Raw genomic sequence first — 13170 nt, 5'->3', positions numbered from 1 at the left:
AGACCTCTTGCATAGACTAACACGGAGAACACGTCGCAGTTTACCCACAATGCTTTTTCTTCAACTCTGTTAAATCAGCCACACTAGTAGATTTAGAATTTGTAAACTAGCTGCAAACTAGATACTAGATGAGTCTGGTAAGCAAAATATCAAGTTTATAGATCATTTACATCAATTACTGACTAGAAAAATGCCATAAAGCCCAACAGGCACTTTTTGTATGTTAGCATGGAGCCCCGGCGTCGCCACTCTACCGCCAACACATGGACGATTTCACCGTCTTAATATCTTGTGATTTGATGGCCAACGCGACAATCTGCCAAAAAAAACAACAACCTTGTTTTCTACTCCCTGGACAGGAAGCTGCATGGTGAATCCAGCCCTTCCCAGAGAGAACGACGTGTGGCGTCCGAGGCCGTTTCCGTGTCCTGCCGGGGGGCCGGTTCAAGTCCGGCGCCGGGTATCAGTCACTGGGGTCCTGGCAGTGGGAGCAGTGGTTCATGTCGTCGGAGTAGAGCTCCACCTGGATGGTGATGCTGTAGAAACCGAACTTGGTGTGGAGGATGTCGGTGGCCTCCTGCAGCACCGACTGAGGGTCGGCGCCCTCCTCTGACGGGGGAAGTAGAAAAACAGCACGGTGAGTCTCGTGCGCTACTTCGACTGTTTTACTTTCATTTCTTGACTCTTTTCTGAACTGTTTGGCGTGAAGAGAAGTTAGTGGAGCTAGAAAGCAATAAAGTCTGCGTGAAATATTCGGTGAGATTCTGGATAGCCAAGTGGAAAACTGCCCATAGGCCCCAATAGTCCCACGATTTTTGGTTTGAACTTTGCAGGACTGAAGTGGACTATAAACAGATCCTCCACCTTCCATCTTGCGGCTCCGTCTCGTAAACTCAAGTGCGTACCGACACGTACTATTTCGGGCGCTCGCAAGAGACGGTGGACACAATTCACCCTCGACGGCCGCCGTTATGGTGACGTAGCAGAAAAGGACGGACCGCCGACCTCCCTGAAGTATTTTGAAACTGAAGCGGCCGACGTCCTCCAGCAACTCTATCACTGATGTTCTTTGTTAAACCTTTACGAGGGTCGATCACAAACTTCCGAACTGTTGGGCGTGTAAACGGCGAGTAGCGCCGTGACGGGCCCGTAGCGGGAGGAAGCTGTAACCCTCGTGAGTAAGTGTTCCATAGTTTGATCGCCCGATCGTCATCTAAACCTGAGTTACGCACCTTTTTCTTGCGGGCGCTGGTCCGGGATCATGACGGCGGTGGAGGGGGGGGGGGGGGGGGGATTGTGCTGTGCAGGATTTTAACTAGCTGTTGAAAATTCGGTGGACTCGGTGTTGACAGTCTGACCCCGGGGGGACGAATGGCGGGCTGCACAACCAAAGAAAACCCACCCGGCGTCTCCTCGACCCGACGCGCCTTCTTTCTTCGGTCTCGGACGGTGAAGCTCCGCCCCCATCTCCAGACGTAAACGTCGCTTCGGAACTCCTCGCCCGACCCGTCGCTTCACCGCCGCCGGACACGCTGAAGCTTTTCAAGGGGCCGAGACTTTCCCAAGTTGAGACTAAACTTGATCCGGCGTTCACAAAAACGTGTGTAACTCGGGTTTCTGGCGATGGAACTTGGAATTTTTACTCACGAAGATTTTTTTTTTTACTTCCCTTCTGCTGCGCGCTCGTCGCGGTGCTACTTACCATTCAACAGGAAAAGCCTCGGAACCTTTTTTGATCGGTAGCTCTCTATTCTCCTGTTTGGTTTTGATCTCCCGCGCATCCCGCTGAACCCCGCGGGCGGTGCGTTGCCGTACCTACGGCCAGGTGAACGGAGACCAGCGACTGGCCCAGAGTCAGCGCCCACAGGTGCAGACTGTGCACGGACTTGACAGCTTTCACCGACAGCAGCACCTCCTTCACCGAGTTGAACTCGATTCCTTTGGGAGACCCTGAAAAACAAGAGGCCAAAAAAAATGAGACGCTACGGTTTCCAACGGGACGTCTGTGAAGGTGGGACTCGCACCGAGCAGTCGGAAACAGGTATCGGTGAGTTTTTTTGTGTTTTTTTGTGTGATTATTCAGCAAAACCCCGGCGTCGGTGCATGTGACTTGACCGCCCTCGGCGTCATGCGATGCCGACCTTGTCAGATCAGGTCAAAACTCGACAGCTCGTTCGCAGCTGGGGGAGTCGAAACAACCGGGACGGTCAGAAATATCCCTCCAGCTCACCTTAAAGGAGCAGGTCAGCATTTTGGGAGGATGTGGGTTTTTTTTTTTCCGCCTTATTGATTGATGAGTGTCCGTTGATTGTGAGGCCGCCTGTGGACAGAGCAGCACTAGCAGTGTTGTTCATGCTAAGATCAGCTGATCAGCTGCTGGCTGAATGTAGAGAGCTTTATCGTGGGCAGAGATGAAACTATGGATCGACGCATTTTTCACTTTCTCCCTTTGGCTCAGGTTTAGGTTTTGAAAGTCAAAGGTCAAAGGTCACGGTGAGTTCAATATCTATATGGGTTTGGACAGATACACATGTAGAAAGGAACCGCGTTGATCCCCACGTCCGGTACCTTCCATCAGTATCCGGAAGACGTCTCTGAGGATGGTGATGGTGGTGCAGAGGACGAAGACGGAAAACAGGAACGTGCAGATGGGATCTGCGACTTTGTACTCGGGCTGAAAGAGAGAGAGAGAACAAAAAAAAAAAAAGAGGTTACGGAGACTTTTTAAAGAGCGAGTAAAGAGACATCAGATGGTGGTTTTTTTCTTTTTTTCCCAGTCATGAGGCATTAAAGGGCTCGAGGCAGAAAGACGGGAACATCTTGCATGATGACAGAAACTCTTTGACCTTTCATCCAGAATAAACAAGACTCAAAATAAATGAAAGAGCTCCTACTTTCTTTGCCACTTTTGTACACATTAAAAAATACCCTTTAACTGGCACTTTAGATTTAGATAATGCTTTAAGAAAAAAACCCATTAAAGTCACTGCTTTTTGTATACGATATTATGAGACGTATCTTACTGAGAATATTCAGTCAAAATCATGACAAATTTTATACGGATTTCCAAGAATTTTGCAGCAAATCTCCTGAATTCAGCATTCAGACCATCAACCAATCAAAATGAGGATGATAATAGAAATAATGATGTTCTTGTACTTGAAAATGAAGTTAAATTGCATTTTAAAATGTCAGCAAATACCATTTAGGATTGCTTTTTTGGGGTTTTTTTTCACCGACGTTTCGGTCTCACCCTAACATGGAACGTGATCTATATCTGACCCGAAAGTAGATGACGGTCGCCGCCACCATGACGCCGACGCTCTGCAGCAGGTCTCCGACCACGTGGATGAAGGCGGCGCGCACGCTGGTGTTGCCGTGGCCGCCGAGGAGCGAGTGGGCGTGGCCGTGGGCGTGGCCGTGGGCGGCGGGGCTGTGGCCGTCCTCGTCGATCTGGTGGTAGCCGCTGCCGTGAGCGTGGAAGGTGGTGGAGTGATGGAGGATGTAGGCCATTCTGCGTAAAACAGAAGGTACCTCAGGTGTGTTTGGACGCCAAGCTTAATGGCACACAGGAAATACAGTCGATCCGTTTTTCAGAGTTTTTTTGTGTGATTGTCACGATCAAAAATTTTTGATTTTTTTTTTGCGGCGGATTTTCTCCAAAAAGCGCGATGTAATTTGTAGAGTTTTAAGTGACTGTTTTTTTGCGGGAATTAGAGAAAAAAATTGCAGGTCGAGAAAGAAAAATGCCTTTTTTTTTTTTTTATTTATTAATTTATTTTTTTAGCACTACCTGATAAAGGAATAAATATGTAATCAACTTCCTGTGATAATAATCATGCGTCACATCAGGGAAATATTTGAGTTCTATAATAGGCGGTCTATGGCCTCCTCATGAGTGCATTTCGACCTTTGATCACCCCTTTGCACTGATCGCTGACAGCAGGATTACACACCAGCGGCCCTCAAATCAACCGACTTTTTGCAGCGTGCAAGCTGTTAATTAGAGGCTTGCGTCCGCTCGGAACAAGACTCTAAATGTTCCCTGCGAACGCCCGTCAAGACCAGAAGCACTCACATAATATTGACGATGACGGCGCAGCCAGAGGTGATCAGCATGACGTGGCCGTCAATCTCGTAGTCGTTGCGAACGATCCTCTCGATGGCCAAGTAGACCAGCGCTCCGGTGACGATCCAGATGGACATGACGGAGACGAACGCCCCGAGGATCTCTGTGGGGGGGGTACAGTAGACAATTCCTGTGTTTTATTTATTTTCAAAAGGGAGACTTTTTTTTGCACCTCAAATCAAAAGTGTAACTGATAATAATAATGAAATAATAAATACAGTCACACACTGATATTATCATACCGCGAAAAACTCATTCTGCTGCAACTCCAATTAGCTGTTAACTGTTTACTTTTTTCACTGTTTACCGTTGGATTAATTTACAGTTTATCAGAACACAAAATAGTTCGTCCCGACATCCATCCGTCTCCATTCATCCATCCGTCTCCATTCATCCGTCCGCTCAGACCAACCCGGTCATCCGTCCTGACCTGATCTGTGCCAACCAAAGTTCATGGTTTTGGTGGGCGGCCTGGAGGAGATCCACAGGGAGAACAGGCTCACCATCATGCTGCCAAAGTCTGTCAGGAGGTGGGCGGCGTCGGTCATGATGGCCAGGCTGTGGGCCAGGTAGCCTCCTGCAAGGAAACCAGGAGGACAAAAAAAAACTGTGACGGCAGAAAAAAAAGTTAATAATCCGGCAAATAACTGCGGAAAAAAAAAAAGCGTATGTGTGAATGCTGAACTGGAGCTAAAAAGATTTGTGGCTAAATTAGCAAGTCAACAATTCTCATATTTTCTAAATGAATTGATGAATTAAGCAGGAATCCCAAACGTGAAAGTCGTAAACTCCAAAGTGTCAGGATTTGTACACTTTTCTGTGTTTTAAATGAAATGTTTTTGGTTTTGTGCTACGTGTTGGACATCGAAAGGCAAAACAGTTTGTTTGTTTGTGCAGATATTTTAGCTAAAAAGAGGGGGAATACTACCGTGTTGCATTTACAGAAATGGTTCATATTTTACCGCAAAAACAAATAACAAACAAATCCGTCAAAAAGTGTGAAGCTTCTGTGATTCTTTTTTTTTTTCTTTCGTAATAAGACGATAATTCCAAAACTGACTTTCAAAACCTGCTGGAAAGGGTTTCGTCGCCGCTCGCCGATTTTGCGAGATCTTCTGAGTAATTACATCCTCAACTTTTAAATACACCTCCGGATCCGTTCAGAGGTACATTAAACCTGTGATTTAAAGCAACTACAAACCGTTACAGTTTGTATCGCCTCGGGTAAAAGAGAGATTTTTGTATTTTTTATTCTTTGATAGAGCTTTAAACATCTGGGCAGTCAGCCACCGTTTTAAACCCTCAGCGATAAAAAAAAAAAATAGATGGAAATAAAGAGTTCAACATTGCAGCGTCGCCTCTCTTAAACATTTCCATTATATGACGGTGATTTTAATGTCTGCGTGAACGCGTCTGATGGTTGTTGTTTTTTTGCTCCCTTACGAAGTGGTAATTTTGTGATGTGTAATATTCTCCTCGTTGTATTTATTCGTGACCGTCCGGGAATCGTCTCTTCGTGGTAAACTTTGTGTTTTCCGCAAATCTGCACGCCAATTTATAAATTTTTGAGAAAGCACAAAACAAATGAAGTTCACGTCACGGTGAAGTTAGCTTGGAGAGATTTTAAGTTTTCGTGAACATGAGGATCATCAGTTGTCATTTTTGTTTTTTTTACAGCTTTGTTTTTCTCTGGATTTGAAGCCAAATCTAGTTCTTGGTATCAGACTTATGTCGGACCGAGTGGCGACCCGCCGTGACGTCACCCGTTGGTTTGCGAACTGTGATTTTAAGCCCTGTAGTCTGAAGTTTTGGCGGGTTTTATTTATTTTTTTTGGAACTGGTCTTGACCATATTTGGACGAGGTGGGGAGGAGGAAGAGGAAGGAGGAAACATAGCTCTGTTTGAGGCCTAAAATCAAATTAATGTTGTAATTATTTTCAGAAGGACGACCGGAACAATGATCAGAAGGAGGGAATTTATCAAATGACACTTTAATGACTTGTGGAAAACATTTACAGACTTTGTATTTCATGAGAGAAGTTGATGCTTTTTGAATGGGAGTCTATTGGAGATTTTCTGCAGTCAGCCCCCTAGTGGCGCTTTGGTGCTACTGCTAAGGCTTTTTTCTGCCAATCGGCTTCACTTTTGTTGTAGAAAGTGTTGAATAATAATCTGAGTGGCTTGTTTTGACCCTTTAAGAGTTTTTATTATCCACTAAAACATTGGCCCTCCGTTCTCTCGATTTCCCGAGGTTTTCGTGAGTTTACCGATGACCTCGCCGATCATGAAGATGAGGCAGACCACCGAGGCGATGTAGAGCTTCTTCCTGGCCAGCAGCCTGTCGGCGCTCCCGTCGGACGGCGCGGCTTTGGGGCCGTGGCAGTGGCCGCCGACGGGTCGCTTCAGCTCGATGGCACCGGACACGTCTCCGTTCTTGAAGGGGAAGTCTGGAAACGGCTCTTTGGAGTCCGGGAAGGAGCTGTGAGGTCACAGAGAGTGTGCGTTAATGGCGAGAGGTCCGCCTCTTTAGTTTATACCGAAGTTTTACGTACAGAAGTAAGGAAACTGCACACCCTAGCTTTAAAGTTATTAAATAGATTATTAGATCTGTATCTTATAATTATAAACATGGATAAAAATGACCAAATTATTCCTTTAAGAAAGCGTTGTTCTGCTTTTTCCCTTTGTACAAAGCTAGATGAGGTGTTTCTACCTGATTCTGGTCTCAATGTGAAGCTAAGCTAACTGACTGCTACTTCACATTCACTTATAGACCTGAGATAACTTTCAATCTTCTCCTCTGACTTCATGCAAGTAAGCAAATGAATAAAACTCTCAAAATGTCAAACTAATTCTTTAAGAAAAGGTTTGTTTTGCTTTGTTAACTTTTTGTTCCGTCACCACTCCAAATATCACTGAATAGTTTCCTGTCGGCGCTCAAACCAGCGACAATAACAACAGTAGCGTCGAGATTTCTCAGGTGAAAATTGTTGTTATTTATTTATTTTAATTTTTTTCACTTAAACATCGTTATGTCTAACGGACGAGGTTTGTTTTTCCACATCACGACCTGGTTACAATGATTGAACGTTAAACTACTCAGTGTTCGGCCGGTAGACTTCACCTCTGACAACACATACAATGAACTGGATTTTAATCACCAGAGCAACAAACAAAACCCCGCAGACTTTTCCATTTTAGTCTCACACACACACACACACACACACACACACACACACACACACACACACACACACACACACACACACACACACACACACACACACACACTCCCAGGTTGCTGTTCTTACCATATGCGGTGAGGTGGTGGGGGTGGATGCGATGATGTGGCTAATGAGGTGGAAAAAAACCTAATTTGGCCTTACTTGAGATAACAATACACACACACACACACACACACACACACACACACACACACACACACACACACACACACACACACACACACACACACACACACACACAGGAGATTGCGAGCGTTGCGTGATTAGCCGTTATCACACACACACTCGTCTTCGGGGTTGTCCGAGCTCAAAAGAACCGGTCAAGTGGAAAACGGATTCTGTTCAATTATACCGCTGGGACGTGAGAGAAACACACACACACACACACACACACACACACACACACACACACACACACACACACACACACACACACACACACACACACACTATAGTTTACATACATACAACATAGCACGCCACCGGGTGATGCTCCAATGTGCGCAAATGAAATATGATCTTTGAAGGATTTGTATTCAAATATGTTCAGACAATAAACACAAAAACACATTGTTCAGTCTGTTCGGTCGTAAAAGTTTGTCAGCTAATTTGAAGTCCAAAAAGTGGATGTGGAATTTTTTTTGATAGGTAAAAAAATCCCCAATAAACTAAAGCTTAAAAAAAAAAAAAAAAAAAATAGCAAAATGACATACAGGACTAGCATTGTAAGAAATTACATCGAAATAAAATCCAATATTACCCCTAATACAATGTTTACTTAATTTAAAAAGAACCTGTACAACTTTTTTTGTTTGTGATTTTCCCGAAAACAATACGGGCTACTTATACAAAGTCGCAAATCTAAGCTATTTGAAATCGCGTGATCACAAAGCAGCGGTAACCATAACACGTGAGCGTGTCAGATTAACGCAACGTTTTTCCATTTTGCGTATTGTGTTGGCAGATTGGATTTTCATGACTGTCCGAGGTTCAACTCCGTCGTGGTTTATCTCGTACTTAGATATAACTGAGATTCACACGAGAGTAAGTTATGTTGAGGTAAACTGCTGAGTAAGCGTCTTTAACAAGCATTCAAATGGAAATAAATGGATATTGTTTTTCCTTTTCTTTTTTTTTAATCTCAGTGGCTGATAAAGTAATTGATTGTTTGTGCTCAGTCGTCAAAATGACATGAAACACACCATGTGTCTCCTCCTATAATATAAATATTAGATATTTTTTAATTTTTTTTTTTTTTTTTAAATAGACTTCATCTGTTTGTCAATACCCCGCAGGGCAGGTAAACAGTGTTTGTTGGCACTTTCACTTTCACTGACACCCGAGGGAATATTCAGCGATCTGTGAAATGAAATGAGTCCTCGGAGAAAAAAAAAAAAAAGAAGGTACATCAAGCATTTAATTACAACTGCAGTTTGATATATCAGAGGTCTGCAGTGAGAAAAGATAAAAGCAGCGTATCTACGTCTTCAGAGGAATGCGTGTTGGCGCTCTACCAAACACGTCCAAGTGAAGTTGAGGATGATTATGATCTTATTGCTGTTGTGTTTTTGATGGACGTCCAGTCTAATTCTGAAAGTTTGAGATTCTAATCAGGTTGTCTCGTGTTTCTCTTAAAGGAAGAATTCATTATTTTGGGGGAAATTTGGGTTTCCTGCTGAGATTTTCAAATCTTTACATGAAGTGGATGTAATCCGCACGTCCATTTAGTTTTTTTTTTTTTACAAATTACAAAGACAACAAAACGCAAAGGCGGCGATTTTTCCAGTAATTTGGTCCAAACGACCAGAGAATGAATCCTTCCTCTTGGGTGAAATATCTCCACAACTATTAAATTCATTACCGTGAAATTTGGTACAACCATTCATGTCACCTTCAGGATGAACTGTAAAAACTTTGGTGAGCCTCACCGATCCGCCTGCACGGCTGCGCCTAGTTATTTGTCTAGACATATAAACTTGACATTCCATTTTTTTTTACTTGAAATGCAAAGTCAATATAAAGCTTATAGTGGGAACATATTACAGCGAGTCGACCAGACACCGGGCTGGTGACCAAACGCCTGTGACAAAGCCAGATTGACTTCACTGGTTATTATCAGAGGGAATTTTTCTGGAGGCCGAAGCAGTGATCAACTCGCTGTCTTCTGCCAGACTGCCAATAACCCCAAAGACAATTATGGTGCCTTCATGTGCTGCCTGAAATAGCGCAATCGCTGGCGAGCAAACGATGCAGTAAATAGGCTTCAGTAAATTGGGCGATATCATAAAAAACACTGCAATGAATTAGTGATCAGTGCTGTGGAAGAGAATCCTTCTTCTCCGGGTGATTTTTACTGACTGCAGTATGAATACTTAGTACTTAGTCCTTAGTCTTAGTTTTCATTAGTAGACTGCAGTACTGGAGTTTTTTTTTTTATTTATTTTTTTAAGCTGGTACAAAAAAATACTGCCACAGCGATTATTTCAGATTTAAGTACGTTTAAATTAGCTCCGAGTTTAAACTGTGAGAACTGATCAGGTTTTTTTTGTCATGGTTTCATTTTATTTTATTTTTTCACTTTGTCAGTGCAAAGAGGAAAAACATATATTTTTGTGTATTTGTGAATCTGCCATGGGGATTTGGTGTTTTCCAAGAAGGAGAAAAACAACCCATCAGTATACACTTAGGTTTAATAGGCCTGTCACAATTATTACATAATTGTCGGATCGCGATTATTGAAGCTGACAACAATAATTTTTCCGCGATCGTCAGAATCGTTTCCATTCATCTAATCAGCCAGATGAAACTGACAGGACATGTCATGTTTCCATTCATATTTCCACGTCGTTTTCCACCATTTAACACTCGAAAGTTAGTCGTTGGCTTCCAACTTGCAGATACCGACAGCTTGTAAAAGTAAATTCTCCAATTTTACCGCAACAAAAGCCCCACAAACGCTGAATAACGACAACGAAAGGCTCCTGTTTCAAAATACGTAAAGATAAAAAGTTTCACTCATAACTAAAATCAGTGACCGAGGAGTCGTGATTTGGCTGCGTAAAGCTAACATTAGCACGATGCTACATCGGACGTGACGTCAACGTAATAAAATTAAATGACAATTTTTTGGGGGGGCATTTATTAGCCTTTCAGCAATGCTCTTGTTGCCCACTAGGTGGAGCCTCACGTACCGCCAGCGGTACACACACCACAGTTTGGGAATCACTGCGTTAGTTGATTGACAAAATCTATTGGCAACAATTTTGACAATCGATTATTTTATTTTTTTTATTGACTCACTGCTGCCACCTTCTGAAATGTGAATATTTATTAATTTCTTCTCTGTTATATCCTCGTACACTCAACATTTTGGGATTTTGGACCGTTTAGTCATTTTTCATACTAATTTTTAATACTTTTACCACCTTTTTTTTCACATGTTATACACCCAAAGATAATAACAGTGAGTTTAAGTGTTCCAATACTCCTGCGATAGTTTAATAATGTTCACTGGTTCTGCGAAACCAGAAAAATTCAAAGCAATTTGAGAAAACAGAATTTGTGCTCAATACGAACTGAACTGATCGTAGAACCAAATATAAGTAAACATATCTAGGTATGGATTTCCTTTGCCTGATTGGACACTTTTGTCAATATTATTCTATTATTAATGTTTATATATATTTTTGTGTCTTTTTTTAATGCTGACTCTGCAGATTGTAAAATAACGAACAGTCTATATTATGTATATTGTTTTAATGTGAACACTGAAAGTCACTTCCTTATAAAAAAAAATTAAAAAAAAAACACTTTGCAGCCATCTGGGTAAAAAAAAAAAAAAAAAAGCTGACAGTAAACACACCCACACGCACGCGCACATGAGCGGTGCAAATGGTGCATGAAATCCTATAGTGCCATATGCACATGTCTGTGTCTCAGCACTTATCTTTTGAACCCTTTATTCATCTTTTTTTTTTTTTTTTTTTTTATCTCAATATACGGGATGTGTTTTTTTTTTCAGAGGCCTGTATGTTTGGAACAATATTTACCATTTAAATCCGATTTAATTTTCCTCCCGCTGCAGTTTTTCCTCGTAACATTTCCAGTCACTTCGCATCTCTTTAAACACGCTGCTTTGGCAAAAAAGAAACAGTGGAAAACAACAAATTTGGAAGCGCGAAACAGTTTATCTAAAACATCACGTCACTTCTGAACGACGTGTCATTTATAACACGTATTGATTTTGCAAACAGACCGTGACGACGCCCACATGAAGATTTTATTTTTTTTCCTGAAAAACTGAAATATTGAGGTTTACGGTTGAGTGAATTTACAGTAAAGCGTTTGGATTAGATTTTTTTTTTTAAATTGATTATGATTATTTTTCTCCACGTTTTGTTCCAGTATTTGCCACATTTCCACCTGTTTTCCGGAGCATGTTGAAAGAAAGCCACCAGGTGTGTTTTTGCAGCAGCTGGTTTTGTGCTGAACAAACAGACCTGAATGGGATCTGTTGCAGATGTTTCACCGCGTGCACAAGAACATATTTGTCATCTGCATTCATTTTATTTTGAGATAGCTTCCAAAAAAAACCTCAATTAAATGTTGTTTTTAACGCTACTTTTAATTAGAAATTATATTTAATGGTCCGTAAATGGTATTTATTTCAAGGACAATAAATAGACATTTTATTGCTATTACAGGCCAACGATTCCTTCTTTTTTTTTTTTTTTTTTTTATCTCACTTCGACTAATATTTTTAACACGCAAACACACACGTGCACCGTCAGCTGCAGGTACAAACACCTGCATCTCCGTTCCCACGCGGGCTGAACGTGCACCGACCAGGGGAGCCCGCTGCGCGTGCGTTGCACCTTCCCTTAATAACAGATGATGAGTTTTAAGCCAATTGCTCAGTGAACTGGCCCCTCCGGAGGCCATTTATCACATACGGCTGTCCAGAAACAAGCCGAGCATGGAAATGAATTTGTTCATTCAACATAAAAAAATCAAATGAAAAAAACAGCCCGCGTGTTCAACATGCACCACAGTCACACCTTCGCATGTCAATTCCAAAATACACAACTTTTTGCTCTTCAAATTGCTGCACAAAAATAAATCTCGCTCCCTTTCTTTAAACTTGACATGATACCATTTTTGATGTATTTTTTTTCATTCACAGATTTTTTTTTTTTTTGTGCCCAAATTTTAGCCTGAATTTTGTTCTGGTAACTTGAACCCCCCTCTTCTCTCTCTCTCTCCCCCACCTCCCCCCCGCACATGCATTAATATTATCCATGCTGCAGTTATAATAAACACGTTGCTCCCCCACCTTTGCAGTTTTAGGGAATACATCTTGGCGTTCTTCTCGTCTATCAGGTGAGATTTCTCCGAATTCGCAGCGTTGGTATCCATTTCTTATTCAGCCGGTTGTCCAAGTCTGAGAATTAGTAATAATAATAATAATAATAATAATAATTTAAAAAAAAGATATCATAAACGTTGCGCAGGACAGCTGCGGGTGAGACTCGACAGGTCCGCTGGTGTGTTCAGTCGTCGCGGGGGAAAGTCGGCCGAGTCCTCGTCATCTCTGGGACTTCACGATAAACCAGTAAATTCCTTCATTGCGGATGCGGAGAGAAAGCAGCAGCCGGAGGGAGGAAACCACACGCGGGGGTTTTCTTTTTTCTTTTTTTTTTTTTCTGAGGGAGAATTGTTGGTTTTTTTGGTGTTTTTTTTTAATTTGGCCGGAGTTGTAGCCTCGAACACGGAGCAGCAGCAGCAGCAGCAGCGAAC

General features: G+C 42.3%; 1 protein-coding gene across 1 annotated transcript; it reads right to left on the bottom strand.

The window, feature by feature from the left end:
- Positions 1–415: 415 nt before the first annotated feature.
- On the bottom strand, positions 416–12820 carry slc30a2 (solute carrier family 30 member 2). Its single transcript, XM_069725278.1, has 8 exons — positions 12707–12820; positions 6397–6608; positions 4560–4706; positions 4079–4232; positions 3283–3514; positions 2569–2674; positions 1816–1950; positions 416–609 (listed from the first exon to the last, which is right to left on the bottom strand). Exons 1-8 carry the CDS (start codon positions 12787–12789, stop codon positions 464–466), a joined length of 1215 nt encoding a protein of 404 aa, XP_069581379.1. The 5' UTR covers positions 12790–12820; the 3' UTR covers positions 416–463.
- Between the last annotated feature and the right edge of the window lie 350 nt (positions 12821–13170).

This window comes from Brachyistius frenatus, unplaced genomic scaffold, assembly GCF_029030835.1.
Source record: "Brachyistius frenatus isolate BFR_SWC_R1_liver_20210118 unplaced genomic scaffold, ASM2903083v1 Contig_418, whole genome shotgun sequence".
Taxonomy (NCBI): domain Eukaryota; kingdom Metazoa; phylum Chordata; class Actinopteri; family Embiotocidae; genus Brachyistius; species Brachyistius frenatus.
The sequence above is the reverse complement of the archived record's forward strand: the minus strand, read 5'-3'. Positions and strand labels throughout refer to the sequence as shown.

Bases quoted from the DNA above. Each gene is read 5' to 3' on its own strand.
- slc30a2 (XM_069725278.1), bottom strand. From the start codon at position 12,789: ATGGATACCAACGCTGCGAATTCGGAGAAATCTCACCTGATAGACGAG. The intron at 4,707-6,396 runs GTAAACTCACGA...GTTTCCTTGCAG, and splicing joins CATGATCGGCGAGGTCATCG to GAGGCTACCTGGCCCACAGC. The intron at 4,233-4,559 runs GTCAGGACGGAT...CCCCCCCCACAG, and splicing joins CTTTGGTTGGCACAGATCAG to AGATCCTCGGGGCGTTCGTC.